The sequence below is a fragment of the Parus major genome, chromosome 18, assembly GCF_001522545.3.
Source record: "Parus major isolate Abel chromosome 18, Parus_major1.1, whole genome shotgun sequence".
NCBI classification, from domain to species: Eukaryota; Metazoa; Chordata; class Aves; order Passeriformes; family Paridae; genus Parus; species Parus major.
In genome coordinates this window covers 689,720-711,690 of record NC_031786.1, presented here as the reverse complement: position 1 = coordinate 711,690, position 21,971 = coordinate 689,720, and the positions used below count along the sequence as shown (strand labels likewise).

The following is a 21,971-nucleotide window of genomic DNA, read 5'->3' as shown; positions in this document are numbered from 1 at the left end:
AGCCACCCTGCACAGCCAGCCCGGCAGCACCCAGGGCTCAGCCGTACCAACCACATCCAGGTACTGCCGCACCACGCTCTTGGGGTCGGGGCCCAGGAAGATGTAGAAGTCCAGGATCCCACCTGTGGTGCGCCAGGTCAGGGCCGGGCTGGGCTGCAGGAGCACGTCTGGGGATGCACAAGTGCCAGGGGAGGGAGCTGAGGATGGGGACACGGCCAGGCCCACGCCCGGTGCCTCCACGGGACTCACCCATCGCGTTGCTGTTCAGCAGAAAGACACCGTGGGCTGAACCATCGTCCTCCATCACCAAGTAGAAAGGGTGGGAGCCGTAGAGGTTGACGTGGGGCTGGAGCAGAGCACGGTGTGGTGCCAGTGAGGCTCTGCTGGAGACCACCTGACCACCCCTCGCCTCCAGTCAGGAGCACCAGCTCCAGGTGCAGACCCAGGGCTTGTGCTCCCAAACTCTGCCAAGTCAGCAGAGCTCTGCCCTGAGCCAGAGCGCTGGAAACAGCTCCCAAGCAGCACAGAGCTCCGGGGGGACAAACCTGGCTCTGGGGACAAACCTGGCTCTGGGGACAAGGGTCCCATGGGCTTGCCAGGACCCGGAGCTGAGGCAGCACAGACACATCTCCCCAGCCCCAGACAAGACGTGAGAGGCTGCAGGGCCAGCCCCAGGAGCACATCTGTGTCTCTTTCCCTCAGCCCCGCTCCGTACCGCGGGTGCCATGTCCCGATTCCAGAGGGTGACCCTGGTCCAGGCTGTGTCAAGGAACAGCGGTGTCAGGTGTTCCCCCAGCCCCGAAATGAAACGGGAGGGCAGGGAGGTGGAGATCTGCAGGAACTGGTCTGTGAAGAACAGGGGTGCGACCGTGGTGTTCAGCCTGCGGAGGGAAAGGGAAACTGCGGAACAGCCGGGAGGGAGGCACCGAGCTGCGGATGCTCATCACCACGTGAAGTAAAAACAAGTATCGGCTGAGCTCTGGGATTCCCGGTTCATTCCTGGTTCCCTGCACAGCCACTGAACCGCAGAGGGAGTCCAAGCGAAGCCCCCAGAGGCACCGCCAGCCGCCCCGGTGCTGTCCCCGGTGTCCCAGATGAACACCGGTGTCCCCGCACCCAGCCGGGCACCGTGCGGGCTCCCCGGGGGAACGGCTCGGGAAGGGAGCGGGGCAGAGGGGCACTCACAGCACCGTCCCGCCGCGCTGCCGGCACACCACGAGGCCGAAGGGCTCCTGGCTGACCCGCAGCCCGTAGAGCGTGGCGGGGGCTCGGCCGCGCACCCGCGGCGTGGCCAGGGGCACCTCGTAGCGCGGCCGGGCCGCGTCCCGGAGCTGCGGGCGGAGAGCGCTCAGCGGGGGCACGGGGCACCCGGGCCGATCCGCGGGGACCGGGCCGCACCGTGAAGCGCAGGCGGGCCGGGGTCTCCAGCGCCAGCTCCAGCCGAACATCGTCCACCGCTGCCGGCAGGAAAGCGGCGGCCACGCGGCGCAGCCGGGCGGAGAAGCCGCTCTCGGTGGCCGTCAGGTTCTCGGCGCGGTAGCTGCGGTAGCCGCGGGGGAAGAAGCACCAGGGCGGGCCGGGGCCGCTGCGGGGCCCGGGCCCGGGGATGTAGCAGCAGCCCCGAGCCTCGCAGCCCGCCCGCGACAGGAGCCGCTCGGGGCCGCAGTCGAAGCGGCCGCTCGGGGCCACCTCACAGGCGGCAGCGGCCGCGCCCCGCGCCTCGGCCGGGCCCAGCAGCGCCAGCAGCGCCAGCAGCGCCGGGCCCGGCCCCATGGCCCGGCCGGAGCCTCCCGACACCGGAGCCTCCCGACACCGGAGCCTCCCGACACCGGAGCCTCCCGACACCGGCCCCGCTGTGCCGGAACCAGAACCGACACCGGCCCCGCTGTGCCGGAACCAGAACCGACACCGGCCCCGCTGTGCCGGAACCAGAACCGACACCGGCCCCGCTGTGCCGGAACCAGAACCGACACTGGCCCCGCTGTGCCGGAGCTCGGGGCAGAACCGGCCCCGGTACCGGGGAATCGGCGCTGCGGCGGGCCCGGGGCGGGGCGGGGAGGCGGGACCCAGGAGCGGCTTGGGGCAGGGAAAGTGAAACGTAAACAGAAACGCACCGATGGAATGACAATGGTACCTCTTAAATAAACATTATACCCGGCAAAGTAAATATTATACCCTGCACCTGCTTTATTTATTTTATTTATTTACTTATTATTTGTATTTATTTACAAAGTCTGAGCCTGTGGAAGAATATGAAAGAGATCTGTGTATTTTCTGTGTTTCTGTCAGGCTTTCCCCAACCTGAGCTTGGATCGCAAGCAGTGACTGAGCCACTGCAGAGCCCTTTGGTGCCGGGGCTGTTTCTCACAGATCTCCTGCACGATGCTGTTAATGGTCTGCAGTCGATCCTGCAGTTTCTCCTGCTGGTTCATGCAGGCCTCTTCAGTGTGGCACAGGGCCTTGTACTTCCCTTGCCTCAGTGCCTGCAGCTGCTTCTGGTGCGCCTGGAGGGCCACAAGTTCCAACAGGTTCTGAGAAAAGCAGAAAGAGAAGGGGCTGTGACAGCAGGAAAAGCATGGGTGGGACTCGTGTCGGGTGCTGTGACCATCACTGTGGACAAGGGAAGGACAGGGCTGTGAATTCCCCACCACAACAGCCAAACAGCACCCCCAGCCCGGGTGTTGGAGGGGTGCAGACATCACAGAATTCATAAATCAGAGAAATTCCCACAAATGTAAGGCCACCCTTGCCGGGACAGGGTTTCAATACAGCTGGCTCTTGGTGAGCCCCCAGAGCATGATGAGTTAGTGCTGCTGTAACAGCACACTGAGCACACCCAGCTCAGCACGGTGCTGAGGCAGAGCTGGCAGCACTGGAAGCAGCAGGCTGTGTCTGGCTCACATGCTGGAAAGGAGTGGATGTGCTCACCCATCGTTTCTCGTTCTGAAGACTTTCCATGTCCAAGCTGAGGCTGTTGGTCTCATCCTGGAGCTGGGACAGCTCCTCCTTCTTTTCTGAAAAGCTGGCACTGAGAGACTCTTGGATGTCCTCCAGTTCCTGCATGGTTTGGTTGCATTCATAAATGTTCTAGTAAATGGAAGAGAAGGAAATGGCAGGTTTCAGTTCTCTAGTTCAGCTGCATTCCTGAGCATCCTCTCAGAACCCCGTTTTTGGGGATTTTCAATGAAAGTTTTCAAAGCCTGCCCCTGTGCCAGTGTGGGATCTGTGCATGGACACTGCTGTGCTCACTGCTGCTCACCACAAGGCCAGCCCCAGCTGTGTGAGCTCCTGCAGCCCCACTTTCCTTGCTCACCTCCTGGGTTTCCCTGATCCTCTTCTTCAGCTCCTGTTTCCTGCTTTGGAAGTCGCTCTTGGTGCTGTGTTTCTTATCTAATTTGCTCTGAGCCTCTGCCCGATTCGTTATTGTCTCTCTCTGAGAAACACACGCCTCCATCGCCCGAATCAACATCTCCTGCTGCTTCTGCAGCTGCTCGTGGCGCACCTGCCACAAACCAGACACAAACCAGCCTCAAAATACCCAATGTTTACCAACAGCACCGAGGGAAGATGTCCAGGTAGCACATCCCACCAGCATTAACCAGCTAGGTGTGACATGAATGCCTGCAAGCCAGGCTTGGTCCAGACCTGGTGTGCTGTGTGTGGATCTGGAAGGCAGAGGCTTGGGTTATCCACCTGTCTGCTCTTCAAAATGTTAGTCTGAACCTCATCAGCAAGAACAGAAACAGAAAAGCAGAAGCATCCTGAGCATGAAGGGCACGAGCTGCTCTGCCAGGAGAGGGAATGCTTCCCTAAAGCAGTGATTAAAGTGATGCAATATTTAGTAATCAACATTGCATATAAATCAGGGCCACAGAATCAGGTGGCAGACATACTGCAATTTAAATAGATTCCTTGGGAGTATCCAGATTCTGCTGAGGCTGGCACGGGGAATGTGGGATGTGTGGGCTGGATGTGCTCAGTTCAGTCGAGCTGCGGGGGGGGTTTAGAGTCCCACCCTGAGCCCTGAAGATGCCACTTCTCCAGCTTGTTTCTCATCTCCTGCCTCATGTTCCAGCCACTCCCAAGGCTGAGTACACTGGGTGGTTTCCCCTCCTCAGCCCTCTCTCCCAGTGCCTTACTTGCATCCTCCGAATCTCTGTTTTCATCTCATGGATTTCGCCGTGTTCTAACAGAGCATCTGTTGCTTCCCGCATCTCTTTTGCCAGCTGCATCTTCTTCTCCCACAGCAGGATCTGATGCCTTCAGAGAAGGGGAAGGACAGAGAAAGCTGGAACCCCCAGCTCCTGGGTTACCTGCCCAGTGCAGCACACTCACTGCCAGTTACTGGCAGAGTCTTCCCGTGTGGATCTTGGCAATGTCCAGCTCACACATGCTGGAACTGCTAAAGCCAACGTGCTCCCAGCCCCTGCTCTTCCAGAGACTGCTGAAACACCCCTCAGCTTTTGTGTTTCAAACATTCCTCCCCTTCTCCAGGAAGGCTAGAAGCACATTTGCTGGTGCCAGGTTTGGTGACTGGAGGTGAAAGGGAACATGGACAGTCACAGGGGACTGTGGCACTCTGGTACCTACTCTGCTTCTACCAGGCTGTTCAGGAGCCTTTCCTTCTCCTCAGTCAGTTGGCTGTGCCTCTCCTGCATCTCCACAGATTCTCTTTCTGCTGCCTAGATTTGAAGAACAAAACAATAGTGTTGTCAGGCTGAGGTTTTCCAGGATCACTGTTTGCCTCTGATCTGCACGGGAGGCTGGGACCTGGAATGAGGTGCCAGGTGCCTCAGTACCTTGAGAGACTGCACAAACTCGTTCTCTGTGACAATTTTGCCATTTTTCAGCTCCTCAACGCTGCTCTTGTTCTTGTTGATCAACATGTTCAACTTTATCAGGTCATTTGACATGTTCTTCATGTGCCGTTCCACGTCCTTCTGTTCTTTTATTTCCTGCTGAATTTCATCTATGAATGAACAGAAAAAAGTCTTAGAATTGCCCTGAGCACTGGTTGAACACAGACAAGGTGTGACAAACAGTTACCAGAGCTGGCAACACCTCAGGCAGAGCCACCCCTGTCCCACAAGTCCAGCCAAAACGATTTTCCACAAGCTCAAAAACCAAATAAAGCTTTTGAGGGAGACTCCTGTGGAAAAAAGTTGTGTTTGGCCAATGAAAGCACAGTCACTTCTGGGGACATTTACCTACCCACTACTTGCAAACTTTATTTGACAAGTGTAACAGGTGGCATTGTCACTTAGGGGCCGACTGTCAGGACAGTAGGGTCAGTCCTTACAGGAATAACCACGTGCAGTCAGCAGGAGTGCCCGAGCTGTTGCTATTCCTGCTCACACACAGCCAGGAGCACTCTTGGGGGCAGCTCCAGCTTTTCCCATCTGTAACCCTCCACTCCTCTCTCCCTCCCTTCACAGTGAAATCTGAAGGAGGAGTCAGGGAATGACGAACTTTCAAGGCGCAGTTTCCTCTGCTGCATGATGATGATCTGCTTCTGCAGCGTGTCCAGCGAGGTGATCTGTTCCTCCCTCTGCCGAGTCAGCCTCACCAGCTCCTTCTGCTCATTGAGCCAGTACTTCTGCAACGCCATCACCTCCGAGTTGCATTCCTCCAGCTGCTTGTTCAGCTGGTTGATCTCAATTTCCAGTGGCCCCAGTTCTTGCCCCTGTACAAGAGCAAAGTTTGGGATAAATCAGGCAGAAGCTGTCTGAGTTGTTTACTGGACTCTCCAAAGTTTGCAGAGGATGTGCCATAGGATTCATTTCCCTTTGAGTATCCATAAGGTCTGACAGTGCCCAGGACAGATTTGGGGGTCATGCCAATAGGGCCAACCCTCAGATGACTGAAACCTCACTGCCTGCCCCATTCTCCCCTCCTCAGTGTTTGCAGGTTTTTCCAACAAGATCCTGTTTACTCACTGAAGACATTTGGCATTTTCATCAGGTACAGGCAAGTCCCTGCAGGGATCTGTGCCAGGCACACCCTCATTTCACAATTCCCTTCACTGCATTATTGAACTGATAAACATAAACACCTGCATTAACCAATGCAACTTTTAAATCACAGCGCTGATGCCTGAAAGTTTGAACTACCCAACAACAGAGTGACATTGACCAGGGGCATCTGTGGCCACCACCAAGAATAAAATCAAAATTGGGACTGAAACACAAAAGTACCTACCCCCTGCTGAGCCAGAAGCATCTCCAGCTTCTTGTTGTACAGGCAGATGATCCCTCCCTTCTTGTCAGCCTGGAGCCTGGACTTTGCAATCTCATTTTCCTGGCAGGTGATCAGTTCATTCATGTTTTTTATTTCCTTGTCCACCTCACAGAGTGTTTTTTGGTGAACTGTCAGCCTGCAGCTGGTATTAGTTGCGTTCAGAATAATCTGGGCCACATCATTCTCAACCTTGTAGAAGTGCAGCTCCTGGGAATATCAAGAGAGAAAACACATCACTGTCCCCAACAGCTCCTTGTTGAGTTGTAATGTCACCTGTCCCAGCACAGGAGCCAGGGGATTGAGCTTCTCCTCCCAGGTCTGTACTGTGAGCCATGAGCTACTTACCCTCTGTGTATCTTTGCTTCTCCATCAATTGACAGGCAATACAATATCTACCAAACAGCTGTTGAAAAGCATTAAGGAGCCTAAACATTGCAAAAACCTTTAAGAGACCTCACTCATCCCTTCTGCAATGACCCCTTGCCCAGCTGTCTGCAGCTACCTGCCACCAGTACTGGGACATCTCTGTATTGTCCCTTGTCCAGCACAGCTGGCACACACAGCCCTCACCCAACAGCCAGCACAGCACTCAGTGTGAGTGCTGAGTTCTCTAAGCTTTCTAAGGGATCCAGTTATACACTCCCAGAGAGAGCAGCTTATCATGGATTAAAGAGCTGTGGGTCAGGCTGGACCGTGCCTTGGACATTCCTCAGAACTGAGAGCTGCCTGCATGCCACTCCGTGATGGATTATAGAAATAAAAATTAATTAAAATTAGATTACAGAAGTACCACATGTCCACAGTTTTTCTTGAGTACATAAGAAATGCTGGTACTTTATGGGAAATACTCCCATTTTTAAAGTAAAGGACAGGGTGTTTTGTGTCAGGCCTTTTTGGCTGAGCTCTCTCACACACACCAGAATCCTGCAATAAGATCACAGGGAGAACCAGATGGGAGAGGCAAACTCAGCAGAGCTTCAGTGCAGACCTGAAACCAGAACAAAGTCACTGACAAACCCTGCTGGGGACCCACTGCTGCAGCAGCTCCTTCCCTGCCCTCCCAGGGTGGGGATGCCGTACCAGGTCGCTCTTTCTGCTCCGCAGTTTTTCAGCCAGCTGGGAGAAGTGCTTTGCAGCTTTGCTGGATATCATCTGGTCCTGAAGCTTTGCCATGATTTCACTCTCTAGCTGCTCTTTGTCATAAGTTCCTTTCTCTATACCCTTCCTGATGGACAGCAACTCATTCAGGTGAGCAGCCTGGTCCTAAAAGGTTGGAAGAGAGAGACAGGATCACTACAACTGTTTGAGGAAGGGTTTTCAATCCATGTATTCAAAAGGACTCTCCTCACCATCCTGGTCCTGCTGAGGGCCTGCTCTGTCTCATGGAGAATATGAGTGTAGGTGCCAGTCTGAACCTGCAGGGCCTCCTGCTCCAGCAGGCACTGGGCAATCAGTTTCCTTGTTGTGCTGGCATCATTCTGGGACCGGTTCAGGAGGCTGACAAGATTCTCATTCTTCTCCTCCTCTTTCCTGATGGACTTCCCACAGCCATGGATGTCCCCTTCTATGGACTTGAGGTCACGTCTGTAGTTGCTGGAGGGGCAAAGAGGATGGAAAGTCATCAGAGGGATTGGTGCTGAACAGCCACCCACAAACTCCTCTTTTCAAACACGTTATTGCAGCAACAACTGCCCAAGAAGAAAGGTGTTTGTAAGGGCTCAGCTGCTGTGACAGTGCAGAGCCAGCAGGAGATGGATGGAGACATTAAGACTTAAAAGTAAATGTGTGTAGGAAAATTGATTCCTTCTTTCAGTACTGTCCCAGCCCCATTCTGACCAGGATGTCACCATGTAAAAGAGAATCAGTCAAGCTTTAAGGCTCCTGAGCAAATAAACACTTCCTCTGCCAGTAACAGGGAGGTTTTCCTGAACATTTCCAAAGGCCTCACAAAACCTTGATAATGAGAGATAAACCCTTCCTGACATCCAGCTCTTTGGAGTAAGAGACATTGCAGAGGTGATGGAACACTTTTAATGGAATAAAATGCAATCACAAAAACTCTAAACAGCTTCAAGAACCCCCCACATTCTGAGGAAGAGATGTGGTTAGGTTAAAGAAAACAGCAACAAAGAAATGTGCTTCTTATCCTTTAAATTCATTATGCACTTTAGAGCAGGAAACTTGTTCTGCCTGCCACACCCTGCCCACACCGTGCTGAACCCCCCAGGAGACACACTGGAATCCCCTCTGGAATCCCTCCTGCCCAAACCTGAGGTGTCCTCCAGCTCTGCTCTCAGACCATACCTCAGCAGCTCCTGAGTGACAACATAGGCCTCGTCCCTCTGCTTCATCCCAGCCAAGCTGCTGTTCCAGTGGTCCATCAGCCTCTTTTTCTCCATGTTAATAGTCTGGACCTCCAGAGCAGCCTGGGGAACAGGGAGATGGCAGACAGGATGAATCTACACTGTGTTGAAAAACAAATTCCTGTTACAATACAATTTTTTTTTTCTCTTCTTGTGTGAGCAGGATCAGCTTCAACTCCGTGGCTGGTTTCATTTCTCAGCAGCCCACAGAGCACAGGTCTGCAAGAAAAAACTGCTGAGAAGGGCAGGAGGAAGTGATTTACAGGCACTTCTTAAGGACAAAGGAAAAGAAAAAAAAGTCCTCATTCTTCCAAACAGGAACAAACTGTGAAACTCTGTCCCACATTGTGCACACCACGTGAGCACAGGCCAAAGGGGTCAGCCCTGCCAGAGGGAAATATTAACCACAAGGGACAAGTCCCCTCCTACCTCACTGACTGCCTGCCGGGTCACTTTTGTGTCCTCTGCCTGGGCCACAAGCTGAGCTTCAAACAGAGCAATTTGTTCCTGGAGCTGGTGGACTCTCCTTGTTAACTGGTCCAGATGAAGGTCCTACAGAGCCAGAGCCAAACAGTGCAGGGTGAGTCATGGAACCTCAGTCCAAACCAACTGTATCCTATAAGAATAATAGCAGCTAAAAGAGGAATTAAAACTGGCAACTGGATTAGATTTGAGTCCTACTGAAACTTTCCCATTCATGCACAAATGGCTCGTGACTGCAGCAGGGATGGCTGGCAGGAGAATGAAACCTGTTTGTTATTCCAGCTGCAGCAGTAAATTGATAAACCCACATTCCCTCCTGTCAGCACTGAGGCCACCTGTCCAGCTACTGGGAATCTTAATAATGTATGTTTGAAAATGCTTTGTTAAAACCCTCCTAAACCCAGTGTATTTCAGCAGTTTGCATGGAATTCTGCACAGTACAGTGGATTGTGTCCTGGAAGGCAGCAGAGGGAGCTCCAGCACCGACCGGCTCTGCTCATCCCCAAACTTTCCATTGTGAAATTCGCTGTGGTTCACAATTATTCTCAAGACCTGTACACGTGATATTTCTTCATTAAATATCCTCCTTCCCCCACACCTCCTCTCCTTGAGTGAAGAGTGATTTACTGTCCTAAGGCTTGCAAATCCTCTGGGCAGTACTGCTGTCTGGGGTAGGCAGGGCTTCTTTTGTCAGAAAAGCCTCTGGATTTATTTCTTTTAAATTATTTGAGTAAAATATCCCTACTTATCTTCCATGATTCAATTGCTCTAGCCTTCCTCCTGACAAGGTGCCACATCCTCCAAGACTGACTGCTGGTACCTGCATCTATTTATTTCAAAGACAGTTTTTCTTGGTACCTGTTTTTTCTTCTCCACCTCAGCCTGGATCCTCTCTGCCTCAGCCCTCCTGGCTGACTGTTTCATCAGCAAAAGCCTGTGATGCATGTCCTGGTCCATGTTCTGCACGTAGAAGAGCTCCAAGGCCAGGTTTTCAATCTGGGTCTGCATTGCAGAAACTGGGGGAAAAAGAGGAAAAATAGTTACAGAGAAATTTGTTTTTGTAGGGTACCCCTTAAACAGAGAAAAAAGGGAAAGAAATACAGAAGCTCCCAAAGCAAACCCTCTCACACACCAGCTCAGCCAGCCCTCCCCAGCATACATATTTACATCAGCTTTGAGTACAGCTCCACAAGCAAAGCTAAAGATCCTGACAAGCAATTTCAGGATTCCCAGCTCACACAATTCCAGGAGAATCTGTGATGCTTTTCCATGAGCACATTATTCCCTATTAGTTATTCTGCCACATTTTTCTATCCAGTGCTTGACTTAAATTCCCATTAATTTCTCCACGCAGCCCTGGAATTGGTAAACAGTGCCAGGACTGCCTTGGTCACCTTTCTTGCGTTCATCATCCGTGTTGTGACACATTTCCTTGTGAGCACCCCTGAGGCCCTGCAGTTCTGCCTCCAGCTGCTGCCGCGCTGCGGCCGCCTGGGAACAGCGCTCGTGGCTCTTCTCCAGCTCCACCTCCAGCTGCCCCAGCTGCTGCTGCGCCCCATAAAGGATCACCCCGAGCTCTTCTCTCTGCTCTTTGCTGGTTTTCATTGCTGTTCTCTGCAGACACAAGAGGGAAGGAGCTGTCTGGCAGCAGTTTGGAGAGGAGGGGTGTGGGAAGGCAAAGGAGAGGCTGTGTACCAGCTCACGGAGCTCTAGGTTCACTTGTTCTATCTGCTTGGTGAGGTAATTCTTCAGGGCAGCCTGGAATCTTGTCATCAGAGGCTGTAAAGGAGGACAGTATTAATAAGCTTTAACATACTTGTGTAAAGAGATGATGAAGAAGCCTCGCTGCTACATCCCCCACCCAATAAAACATCTTATTTCTGCCACAGACACTTGGGTGCTTATTTTAGCTACACTCACTGTAGCAAGTGAGAGATGCTACAGTGGGTATTTGCTGATGCCAGAAAGTGAGAGTATTTTAAAATCAGAACTGTGCCAGAAGAGCTACATCAGAGAACCCACCCCTCACTCTTGCTGCAAGGAATCCTCTTCCAGGAGCAGTGAACGGGATTTACCCACTGCTCACTTCTGACCCTGCAGCTCCAGGGTCAGGACTGAGTGACACAGTCAGCAGTCAATACTTTGGCAAAACTGATTTTCACACGTGCAGCTGAACAGCTGAGCCACTGCTTACAGCTCACCTCACATTTCAGAGAAACACAAACACCAACTCTGCAAAGAACAGCAAGATTTGAAGACTTCTCACATGTTCTGGATCCAAGATGAGCAGTTCTGTTTCTCCTGCTTTTTTCCCCCTCCTTTTTCTTGTCTCCTGTTTCTCAGCTGCCTTTTCCCCGCTTTGGTTGCCATGATCACTGGGGAGCTCAAAGGTTGGCTCTCCATGGCGAGAACTGGGTCGTCCTTTGCTCCCTGGACCCCACCCCACCACAGAAAAGGAAAAAGATAAAGCAACAGGATTAGATTTCATAGCATTGTGCCTCTGGTTGGATTAACGAGAGGGAGAAAAGCAGAGGCTGTGCTGGAGAGATGTTGCAAAGGGGATACCTGGCCTGGTGTCTGTGTCCAGCTCTGCTGCAGGTGCTCCTGAGGGAAGGGAAGGGGCTCCTCCATCTGCAAGTGCCTGCTCCATCTCACCCTGTTCAGGAGGACAAATTTGTCACGTTCTGCATTATCTGGGAGAGTCTCAGGTGATTTTTCCTGAGACATAAACCCCATCACCTTTTCCATTTCCCCCTAAACATCTGCTCACTTTTGCCACGAGACATGAACAATGCAAACAACAGATCAACACAAGGGCCTGGCCCTAAAGCCAGCACAGAGATGCACCCAAAATATAATTAATTACTTTTCCCATTTCTGCAGAGCCCTCGAACTTCTCCTCCTGCAGGGACAATGACTCTGCTCCAGGGGAACACTCTCCATTGCCATTGCCATCCTCTGCTTCCACGGCCTGGCACACAGCACAGGTGAAAAGCAGAGCAGCACATTGTGTTTGCATTTGATTTTAATGTTATGGTGTTTTTTGCCACGGGGTGCAGAAGTTTAATTAAATGTTTAATCTCATTTATAAAAACAGTCACCCAGCAACACTGAGATCGTAAAGATCCTGACTAAACTTCTCCACACCACTTACACTTTCACGTGCTTCTAGTTCGCATCTATTAAAAAACAGTCCTTATAGATTTATTAAATAAATTCTCCCAGCTAGCACAACATGTAGTTAATGAATTACTCTTGTTCTTCTCTCTCTCTTTTTAAAGAGAGGGTGAGCAGGAGGCTCGGGGCACGCACCGGGGAGCCGGACGGTACCGGGGGGTGTCGGACGGTACCGGGGGGTGTCGGACGGTACCGGGCCGGCGGTGGAGGGGATGGGCAGTGCCGGGCTTCTGTGGAACCCGGAGCGGGCCGTGGTGGAGGGGCCGGAACCGGGACGGTACGGTACGGGACGGGACGGGCGGTACTGGCGCAGGATGGGATGGAATAGCACAATGCGTGACGGCAGAGGAGCCCCGGGCGGGCAGTACCGAGCAGCACCGAGCAGTACCGAGCAATGCCGAGCAGTACCGGGCAGTACCGGGCGGTGGCGGTAGCGATACCGGTACCGGTACCGGCCCGGCCCGGCCCCGACTCACCCGCGGCGGCTCCGCCATGTTCCCGTTGCCAGGCAACGCATCAACACCCGCTCACGTGACCGGCCGGGCCGCACCACCGCGGCCCGCGGGGGGAGCGGGGGGCTCGGCTCGCACCATCCCCGGCGCGCGGGGGGGTTCGGGCCACGCTCCGTTCCCCGGCAGCCCCGGTTCCGCCCGCGGGCCCGGTACCGGCACCGGGCGGGTCCCGCTGTGCTCTCCCCGGGCCGGGCAGCTCCGGGCCGGACGGACGGGCGGGGCCGCCAGGCGGGCACAGCCCCAGGGGCCGGGCGGAGCGGGCGGGCGGTGGCAGCGGCCCCGAGCAGGGCCGGGAGCGGCGGCGGCGGCGGCTCCGAGCCCGCCCCGGGCTGGACAGCGCCGGGAGCTTCCCGGGGCTCGTCTGTGCCGGTAAAGCGGGGCCGGGCCGGGCTGGGGGCGGCGGGAGGTAGAGCGGCCCGGTGATCCTGGAGCGCTGCCCCGGGACCCCCGGGCCCGGTACCGGGATCCTGCCGGTACCTGGGCAGGTCCGTGTTTGATCCCGTTCTTTGTCCGCCCTTCCCACGCCGGAGCCCCGCGGAGGGCGGCGGGATCAGGCGGGTGCTCTGGGATAGCGGGATGCTCCCGGGGATCGGGATAATCCCGGGGATCGGGATGCTCCCGGGGATCGGGATAATCCCGGGAGAACGGGATGCTGCCCGGGGATCGGCATGCTCCCGGGAATCGGGATGCTTCCGGGGTGAGGATGCTGCCCGGGGTCGGGATGCTCCCGGGGATCGGGATAATCCCGGGGATCGGGATGCTGCCCGGGGATCGGGATAATCCCGGGGATCGGGATGCTCCCGGGGATCGGGATGCTCCCGGGGTCGGGATGCTCCCGGGGATCGGGATGCTCCCGGGAGAACGGGATGCTGCCCGGGGGTGAGGATGCTGCCCGGGGGAAATCTAAATAGTCCTTAAACTTTCTCTTCGGTTATTTGGGTATGGCTCCGTGCAGCTTGGGGTATTTCAATGTTTTCCTTCCTTTTGGGGACGTGGTCTTGTCCCAGGTGACCCCAACATCAACCTGGGCCGTGTTACCTGCGGAGGAGGTGGATGGGGGATGGCTGGAGGTGCTTTGATGAGCGGTCTCGGGATGCTGCAGGCAGGGTTTTGGGGTGCTGCTTTGCTCTCCGTGCTGCTGACACTGTAAAATAACTTGGCTGCTTCTTTTGGGACATCTGCCTTTTCCGGTCTCAGGCTGGGAGCTTGACTTGCAGAGGTGTTTTGTTCTTAGTTACTACTCGGAATAGGAGGAAAGATGGGAGTCCAGGGTGTCTGAGTGGCAGAGATGATGTGTGGTCTGATGTTTGTCATACTCAAAACAGAGTTTGCAGCAGCTCTTCCACTGAGCTGTGATCCAGACTCCTGGTGTTTGAGCTGCTGCTTTTTGAGTCCTGAGAGTGTTATCAGGACACAGCAACAGGATGTTGGAAATAAGAAGTCATTAAAGTCATTAAAGCGTTTCCTGTGGCCCGGGCAGTGCAGATAAGCGACATGAAAAGCTGGTAAACCAGGGACGGAGGGACATGTGGCACACACAGTTTGGTGCTGGGGATGGGTGAGTTTTGTTTGCATTTTGTTTGCTTTTTGTTTGCTTTCTAATGCTTGAGCAGGTGTGGCTGGGAGCAGCCAGCCTGACATAGCAGTCCCTTTCCCTTTTTTCATCTCTTGAGTCACAGCCTTGCAGGATTCAGGCTGCTGCCCCTTTTCTGCTCAGCCGAGATTCATCTGGGTGAAATCTGTCCCGCTGTAGTGACTGCATTTGGACTTGGGGAGATTTTGGCTGTTCCCTTCCCTTCGCTCCGTGAGCCGCTGCTGCTCCAGCAGAGCAGCAATGAAAGACTTTTGGTGACCTACATAATTCTCCCCATGAGATGGGATGACTTCAGAGTGGCTCCCCATGGTAAATGCTTTTCCTTGATTTGGCTGGATCCTCTTAACCGGCTCCAGCATGGCGAGGAGTTTGGAAAGCTTTTCTCTTTTCACTCCCAAAGTCGAGGTATGGTAATACAAAGAGAAGGTCGTACAAGGGCTCTCATGTGCTTGTGGAGGAGTAGAGATGAAGTGAGTGAGCAGCTGAAGTGGCTCAGCAGATCCCCTCAGAGGACTGGGAGGCAGCTGAGTCCTTTCTCCAGGCTGCCGTGCTCCGCTCGCTCTGTGCTTGAGAGTTCCAGACCCAGCATTTGCTGTTCCCAGCAGGGGAAGGAGGCAGGAATTTGTGTCTGAGCCCCACCACCACAGCGACTGTGCACTCCTAGAATATGTAAAATTAAATTCAAGTTATTAAGGGCAAGAACGAAAAGGAGCCTGTCGCGTTTTCCTCCCGAAGACATTTCATACTCAGACGTGGTGCTGCTGTTTGACAGCTCGTGTTTCTCAGCCGTGCCCAGACACGCTGCAGGTCTCACATTTCACTTCCAGAGCCCCACAGCGTGGCTTCTGTGGCCTGTGAAGCTCTGGGAGTCTCGGCCAGCGAATGAGCCCTGGGAGGCAGAGGGCTCAGCGCTGGGAGCTGGGGGCTGCAGCTGGGCTGGGCTCCCCAGGGAGAGGAGCCGGGGTGCTGTGGGTGCCAGCACTGCCAGAGGTGGGCTGCCTGTGCCAGAATGGGATACAGGAATCCCCAGCAGCGTTTGGTCCAGCAGCAGGTGCCAGGTGAGGTGTGATTGCCAAGGCAAACAGGATCCTGTGGATGGGTTCCTGAGGAGGGAAGGGCAGCTCTGGGTGCTGCTCTGGACGCTGCTGGCTGGAACTGGACAGGCTCTGGGAAGTGATTTCAGCAATTGGCTCCCCAGCACTTTCTCACTCATGAAGCTGAGAAGTGCTGGCACCGACTGGGACAGCAGCCAGGGCTGTGTGAACAGACACAGGAGCTGGAGCGAAGATTTTTAGTGGCAACAGTTGATGTGTGGGAGAAGAAAATGTGTGTGTGCTTAATAAATATTGGCACTCAGCAAGAGCTTATCAGCTAACGCAGTGCTTCAGCTTCTGGAGAGCTGAGCTGGCTCTGCCACACTGAGAAGAATCCCTTCAGATCAGCAGATAAATACGAAATTAATATGAAAAATGGGGTTTTTTGAATGGTGCTGATTTACTGCTGCCTGAGCTGTGGGACGGTTCCTGCTGCTTTCCCAAGCACACACAAGAAGCAGCAGCAGTTCCTGCCTCTCCCCACAACCCAGGCCCCATGGACTGTGTGTGCAGGTGTTGTCCCACGTGGAAAAGGGCTGAGAATAGAGCAAACCCTGCAGATTTGGTCTCTGTTATTTGCTGCTTTGTGTTGTATGAGCTCCTCTCTTTTAGGAAGGAGGAGCACTTTCCCAAGCAGAGTTTCAGGGATTTTTGGGGTTGTAGCACTACAGATGACCTTCAGAGGTCCAGCCCAGCACCTGGTCCCCACTGGGACTGACTGGGTATTTATTTCTGAGGCCTTTGAAACCCCAGTGATGTAAATGGCCCCTTGGGGTTCCCTGTTCTGGAGCACCATTGTCCCAGCTGCTGGAATGACAAAACTAGATATTCCTTGCCACAGTTCAACTGCCTTACAACTTCTCCCGTCCTTCATCGACAGCTCTTCCTTTCTTTGGCAGTGACAGTTCCCATGTGTGAAGACTTTTAACACATTTCCCTCACTTTTATCTTCCCTTGGCTATCTCTTTCCCTGGCCCAGATAACTCTTGTCACCCTCCCTGAAACTGTCCTGTGACTTGCATCTGTTTTTCATTAATCCTGCAACCAAAGCTACAAAGAATTCCCTGGCCTGTGGGAACAGTGAAAGGATTGAGTTTCCTGGTGATATTTATATATCCCAGTGTGTCTGGCTACTGTCTGCAGCACTGCAGTGGTCTCTGGTTTCTGATTCTGCAAGGCAAGTCCAACAGACTGAGTTTCTCAGCTGGCAGGACACTGTATTCCAAACCTTTTGTCTTTTTTTGGTTTCCTCTTCCCAAGCCTGTGTGTACCTGCAGCACCATCCACCTGCACATGCAGGCAGTACTGAACAACAGGTGTTCTGCAGGATCAAAGTAAGATTTCCCTTTAAATTCCTCTGGCTTTCCAGGGAGCAGCTTTTGATCTTTACCTGTGGCTTTGTTCTTTCTGTGCCCGGTGAAAGCTCATTAAGCGGTGCCTTTGTGTCCTGACCCTCCCCTGCCTTCCCTGGAGCAGCCAGAGAGCTGCAGCAGGACATCACACGGCCTCGTGTTTCTCCTGTGCCTCTCCAGCCCTGTCCCTGTGTTTCCTGAGGAAGCAGTCCCTGGCCAGCTGCTGCCTCCTTCCTCCTGGGCATCCGCTGATTTTTGGGGTTCTGAGGAAGCTGCTGGCATGGATGAAGGTCTGTGCTGCTGCAGCCAGAGCTGTGCTGACAGGTGGCCCTGCCCAGGTGTGCTGGAGGCCCAGGTCTCCAGCCAGGTGTCTCCACATCACTGTCCCTGACTCCCCTGGCCCTGGTTGGAAACTGTGTGTTGTAACTCAGGGTGGGGAAGGAGAAGTTGCACCACAATTTACTGTCTGTTCCTGCAGGGTGCAATGAGAGGAAAGGTGATTTGCTCCTTAAATGTGATTGAGGTAAATGACTTTCTGCCAGGTGTAACCCAGAGCCCGAAACTGTGGATTTTGGCAATGTGGACAAGACTGAGCTTGGGGCTGGACAGGTTTTGGGGGCTGAGACATGGGGAGACACAAGTCTGGTGCTAGGAGGAGACAGGAGTGTGCAGGGCTTGCAAAGTGATTCTCTTATCCCAAACACTTGCTGGTACAGAGCAGATTTGATGTTTCTCCACCAAGTCCCAGCAAAGGCTGAAAAGCAGAAACTGCCCCTGCTGTGATTCCAGCTGACAAATGTGGCCATTGCCAGCTAAACCAATAGTTTGTCCTTTAGTGAAGGCTCTGTCAACAGCTTGGCAGTCTCATTTGCAGTCTTCTGCATGTAGCAATCTGTCAGAGGCAGGACAGCTCTTTTCCTTCCCTGCAGCCCTCACTCTGCCCTTTGGGAAATGCTCCTTTGCCATTTCTGCCTTCTGCCCTCCTGGGCTGGCTGGATTTGCCATCAAAACCAGATTAAGAGAATCAGAGCTGTCCAACATCAGCCAGTGCTTGTTTAAGCCCTTAAGTATTTCCTCAGAAGATGCCCCAGGCCTGGGCCTGTCTCCTTTGTTTTCCTCTCTGGCTCTTGTGGCCGTGCCCTGCAGCCCAGCGTGGGACTGGTCCCCAGGAACGCCCCAGGCCTGGGAGCCTGGCTGTGTGTGGGGTGTGCTGGGTCACACTGGCCTGTTCACAGCAGGCTGGGCCATGCAAACACAAAAGAACAAAAATAGGAGCTCCCTCTTGTCCTGTGGTTTTGGCAGAACAGAAACTGCTGTGGTTCTGGCGCTTCCCAGCTGGGGATGGCTGCAGGGAGCCTGCTCTGCACCGGGCTTGCTTTGTGTGAGACCCTCCTGCTCTTCCAACACGTCCTGGTCCATCTGCTGAATGTTTTATAGCTTGGGAGACCCTTCTGGGTCCACTGCAGAGCTCCTCATCATCAGCCCCAGCAAGCAGCACATCTCATTTGAGCACAGAGCTGGGGATTGTGCTCCACAGAAACTCTGGATGGGTGAGATGTTTGTCTTGGGTTGGTGTGCCATGCTCTGTGTCTGGGCTCTGCCCTCCCTGGTGAACATGAGGCTTTCAAACCCTATCTCTGGCAAGGCTCTGTTTAACCATCACTGCTCAGAAGAACCCAAACCAAACCCAAAACCAACCTCTCAAAAAAAAATCCCAACCCCCAAAACCTCAAACACACAGAAATGGCAAGCACAAGACGAAGTGGGTTTGATTGATGTTGTTTTTGGAGATGCTGTGGCTGGAGCAGCAGCCCCACGTTCAGTGCTGTGGTCTCAGCCATTTGTGTGCTGAAGGAAGCTCTGGGATCAGCTGTGGCTGTGTGACATCCCCATGTCAGTGACACTTTGGGCAGGCCCACACTCTGAGCTGTTCCCTCAGTGGGGGATTGCAGTGCCCAGCATTGCTGTTCTGTCTCCTCCCCACAGCAGTTGTTAACATCTGGGGTTTTGCTGCCTTCGTGTTTCTTCATTGCAGAGAAAATGTCCTGGGATTCTGTGCCTGAGCACCTTTGAAGCATGAAGGTGATGTTAGAGATCCACAGGATTTGTGGGCTCCTGCTTGAGGTGTGGATTGACGGGAGAACTGTCCTCAGACAGTGGGTGGCACGTGCTGTGCTGTCGTTATTTTGGTTCTCACACTATTTTTTCCTCCTCCTTGGCAGATCTTCTGTGTTTGGCTCCTGACGAGAGCTGACAGATGATGGAAACATTTCCCTGGCGATGTCTCTGGGGCGACTCCTCCGTCGAGCCTCTTCGAGAGCGTCCGACCTCCTGACCCTGACTGCCGGCGGCTCCTCCTCCGTGCTCGAAGGGGAGATCATCTACTCCAAGAACAATGTCTGTGTGCACCCCCCTGAGCTGCTGCAGGGCATTGGGGAGCACCATCCAGGTGATGGGCTGCTGCAGACTCTGCCCATTCTCTCTTTTTCTCTCTCCTGGCTGTTGCTTCCATCAACTTCTACTCCTTGGGCTCTAAGAAATGAAGAGTGGGGGACAGGGCAAGGCAGTTTTGTGAAAGGCTAAGGAAAGCCATGCACCAGCTGATCCATCAGCTCTCCTTTTAGTAGGAAGATTAGTGATGTTGCTCCTTTCTCTTCTGCTCCAGCATGGATTTACCTGGTTTAGTAAGTCCTTTTGTGCAGTCAGAAGTTGTCATGTGAGGACAGTAACTTCTGCTGCTCCTTCACATCCATGAATGGTTCAGGAAATCCAGGTGTCCTCTTGGAACTGTTATTGCTGGAGTGGCCTCGGCCACCACGGGTACAGGGAAAATCCAAAAAGCCTGATTGTGGCTGCATGCACTGGAGTAAATGAGGATAAATCCTGCTCTATCCTTTTATTCTCATCTGTTCCTGTGCTCTTTCATCTTCTCATCAAAGACCTGTGGCTCTTGGCTTAGCTTCACAAAACGAATTATTCTGTGAGCACTGACCCTTGCTTTCCTTTTGGTGTGGGTGACTTCTTTTTCCATTGGCTTCCCATAAAGGCAGCCCTTTAACTGCACCAAGGTAAATATTCTTGAGAAATCAATGTTCAGCTGGCACTTGAAATTGTTTAACTAAGAAACAGTAGAACTTTTTCATGTGGGAACATATTTTATAATTTACTCTTGATTAGTAAATCTGTCCAGGAAGTCCAAGTATTTGCATGTCATCTCCCTGTTCAGTTAGGCCAGAGGGAATTCACACTGTTCAAAAGCCACAAGCAGACTTGAAATGATTTGCAAATACTGAATAATGCTGAGCACTCCACAATTCCTTTGACAGAATTGTGTCCTGGTTAATAAAAGGGTTTTGCCCCTGTGTAGTGGTAGGAATCACAGGATGGTTTGGGTTAGGAGGGACCTTAAAGATCATCTCCTGAAAAGGTAAAGGGAGGACACTAAAGATCCTCCCTGCCATGGGCAACCAGGTTGCTCAGAGCCTCTTCCAGCTTGGCCTTGAACATTTCCAGGGTTGGAGAAAGGGGGAAAGGGGAATTTTGGGGTTATGCAGCTCCCTTAGAACGACTCCGTGTCTCACCTGGTGCTCCTGTGCTCTCTCTCAGGCTATTTGTGCTTGTACATGGAGAAGGACGAGCTCCTGGGAACCACTCTGATCCTGGCCTGGGTGCCCAACTCGCGCATCCAGCGGCAGGATGAGGAAGCCCTGCGCTACATCACCCCCGAGAGCTCCCCCGTGCGCAAAGCGCCCCGAAAGCGCGGCCGCCACGCGCAGGGCATCGGCATCGGCCGGCCCGCGTCCCCCCCCGAGCACAGAGGGGCGCCGAGCCTCCGGGGGGACGAGGTCCTGACGGTGGCACTGCCGGGGAGGGATGGGACCCCCTCCTCAGAGGGGGAGAGGCCGTGCAGCCGCCGGTCCCCGCAGCCCCCGCGCAGCGACTCGGGGACCCTCTCCACCGTCAGCTCCCAGGAGGAGCACAACAGGTCGGAGGGCACGGAGGAGGGCCTGGACTGCAGGGAGGACGAGGGCTCCTTGGAGCTGTCTGCTGATGATGTGAGCAGGGACAGCACTTTTGACTCTGATTCTGATGCCTTCTCTTCCCCCTTCTGCCTCTCTCCCATCAGCGAAGCCCTGGGGAAGAGCAGCAGTTCTGTGTTCCTGGACAGTGAAAGCAGGTGAGTGCATCCTTTGCTTTCTGGGCACCCGGTGCTGAGCTTGGAGATGCTGAAGGAAGTTGAGAAACTTCACAGTGACATTGAGTTCAATGTCCTGTCTTGCTTCAGACTCCTATGGAATTTACAGGAAACTCTCAGCCCGTTCTGCTTCTGCTCAGTGCACCCTGGCCCCAAACATCCCGGGCTGTGTATGTTCTTTCAGGTGAACAGGAGCTCTGGAAGCAGCATTGCTAAATTAAACGGGTCCTTTGTTGGCCTAATTGGCTCTGCTGAGGATCTGAGCTTGTTGCTTCTCGTGCAGAGCCACATCAAAGGGCCTGGCTGATTTCCTGGGCCATGGGCACCTCTCCGGGCCCTGTGTTGACACCAAAGCTGCGTGTGGGAACTTGTTTTGCTGCTGTTCAGAACGTGGTCTCACTTCATACAGATAAATATCAATTCTTGCATGTTTAACCTGGGTATTTCAGTCAGTGCTTCTCAGTGTCACCTGCTCCACATGGGGAAAGAGGGAATAGTGAGCAGGAGGACACCTGTACAGCTCCCTGTTTCCATACTCAGTGGTTCTGACCTTCTGGGCCCTGCCCTGTTGGTGTGTTACTCCTCTCCCTCTCAGAGAGGATGGATGTGCTGCATTCCTGAAGCACCATGAGTTAGGCTAAACTCAGCTTTGAAACTACACCTGAAGTGAGGAGAAATGAGAAATGAGTTCTCCCTTGTGCATGTCAGCAATGCACAGACTGCACTGACAGCTGAAGAGATTTTGCCTCTATTTTACGGGCTAATCTCAAGTGCAGAGAATGCCAGTAAGAACGAGGTTTGTGAGGAAGTATTCTAATGGATTCAATTCTCTCTGGATATTTAAAAACCCTTCTGTGAGGTGATGTCAGACTTTGTATCAGCTTTGCATTCAGGATGTGCCTGGGGTTTGCTGGGCTTGAGCTCTGCAGCACCTGTGCAGTGGGGTGAGTGGTGGCTGTCCCAT

The 21,971-nt window shown here is 53.6% G+C and overlaps 3 protein-coding genes and 1 long non-coding RNA gene across 11 annotated transcripts in view; 2 read left to right on the top strand and 2 right to left on the bottom strand.

The window, feature by feature from the left end:
• The window catches only part of GAA (glucosidase alpha, acid), a 6,563-nt gene extending 4,558 nt beyond the window's left edge, over nucleotides 1-2,005 (bottom strand). The window contains exons 1-5 of the mRNA XM_033518690.1: nucleotides 1,399-2,005; nucleotides 1,186-1,331; nucleotides 716-881; nucleotides 250-346; nucleotides 48-167 (exon numbers count right to left, since the gene is read on the bottom strand). Coding sequence (XP_033374581.1) covers nucleotides 48-167; nucleotides 250-346; nucleotides 716-881; nucleotides 1,186-1,331; nucleotides 1,399-1,773 — 904 coding nt within the window. The 5' untranslated portion in view covers nucleotides 1,774-2,005. The remainder of the gene's footprint in view (nucleotides 1-47; nucleotides 168-249; nucleotides 347-715; nucleotides 882-1,185; nucleotides 1,332-1,398) is intronic.
• Nucleotides 2,006-2,163: 158 nt separating this feature from the next.
• CCDC40 (coiled-coil domain containing 40) lies at nucleotides 2,164-12,834 on the bottom strand. The gene is made up of 18 exons (XM_015645523.3): nucleotides 12,737-12,834; nucleotides 11,649-11,739; nucleotides 11,350-11,513; nucleotides 10,779-10,862; nucleotides 10,478-10,697; nucleotides 9,942-10,099; nucleotides 9,030-9,152; nucleotides 8,542-8,663; nucleotides 7,587-7,830; nucleotides 7,318-7,500; nucleotides 6,199-6,444; nucleotides 5,470-5,683; nucleotides 4,800-4,969; nucleotides 4,591-4,682; nucleotides 4,140-4,260; nucleotides 3,314-3,502; nucleotides 2,929-3,087; nucleotides 2,164-2,531 (listed from the first exon to the last, which is right to left on the bottom strand). The coding sequence occupies exons 1-18, from the start codon at nucleotides 12,752-12,754 to the stop codon at nucleotides 2,286-2,288; spliced, it is 2,844 nt and encodes a 947-aa protein (XP_015501009.1). The 5' UTR covers nucleotides 12,755-12,834; the 3' UTR covers nucleotides 2,164-2,285.
• LOC117245259 lies at nucleotides 9,089-9,680 on the top strand. The gene is made up of 2 exons (XR_004499754.1): nucleotides 9,089-9,180; nucleotides 9,498-9,680. It is a non-coding gene; the product is annotated as an uncharacterized LOC117245259 (long non-coding RNA).
• A 198-nt stretch (nucleotides 12,835-13,032) lies between the features above and the next one.
• Nucleotides 13,033-21,971, top strand: part of TBC1D16 (TBC1 domain family member 16) — a 31,114-nt gene continuing 22,175 nt past the window's right edge. For 4 of the 8 annotated variants that reach the window (XM_015645516.2, XM_015645515.2, XM_015645514.3 and 1 more), the window contains exons 1-3: nucleotides 13,033-13,141; nucleotides 19,035-19,261; nucleotides 20,419-20,989. In XM_015645516.2, the coding sequence (XP_015501002.1) occupies nucleotides 19,093-19,261; nucleotides 20,419-20,989 (740 nt within the window). In that variant the 5' untranslated portion in view covers nucleotides 13,033-13,141; nucleotides 19,035-19,092. Of the gene's footprint in view, nucleotides 13,142-13,666; nucleotides 14,331-18,847; nucleotides 18,937-19,034; nucleotides 19,262-20,418; nucleotides 20,990-21,971 lie in introns of those variants that run through there. The other 4 variants (XM_015645518.2, XM_015645517.2, XM_019008502.2 and 1 more) reach the window with 3 other exon arrangements.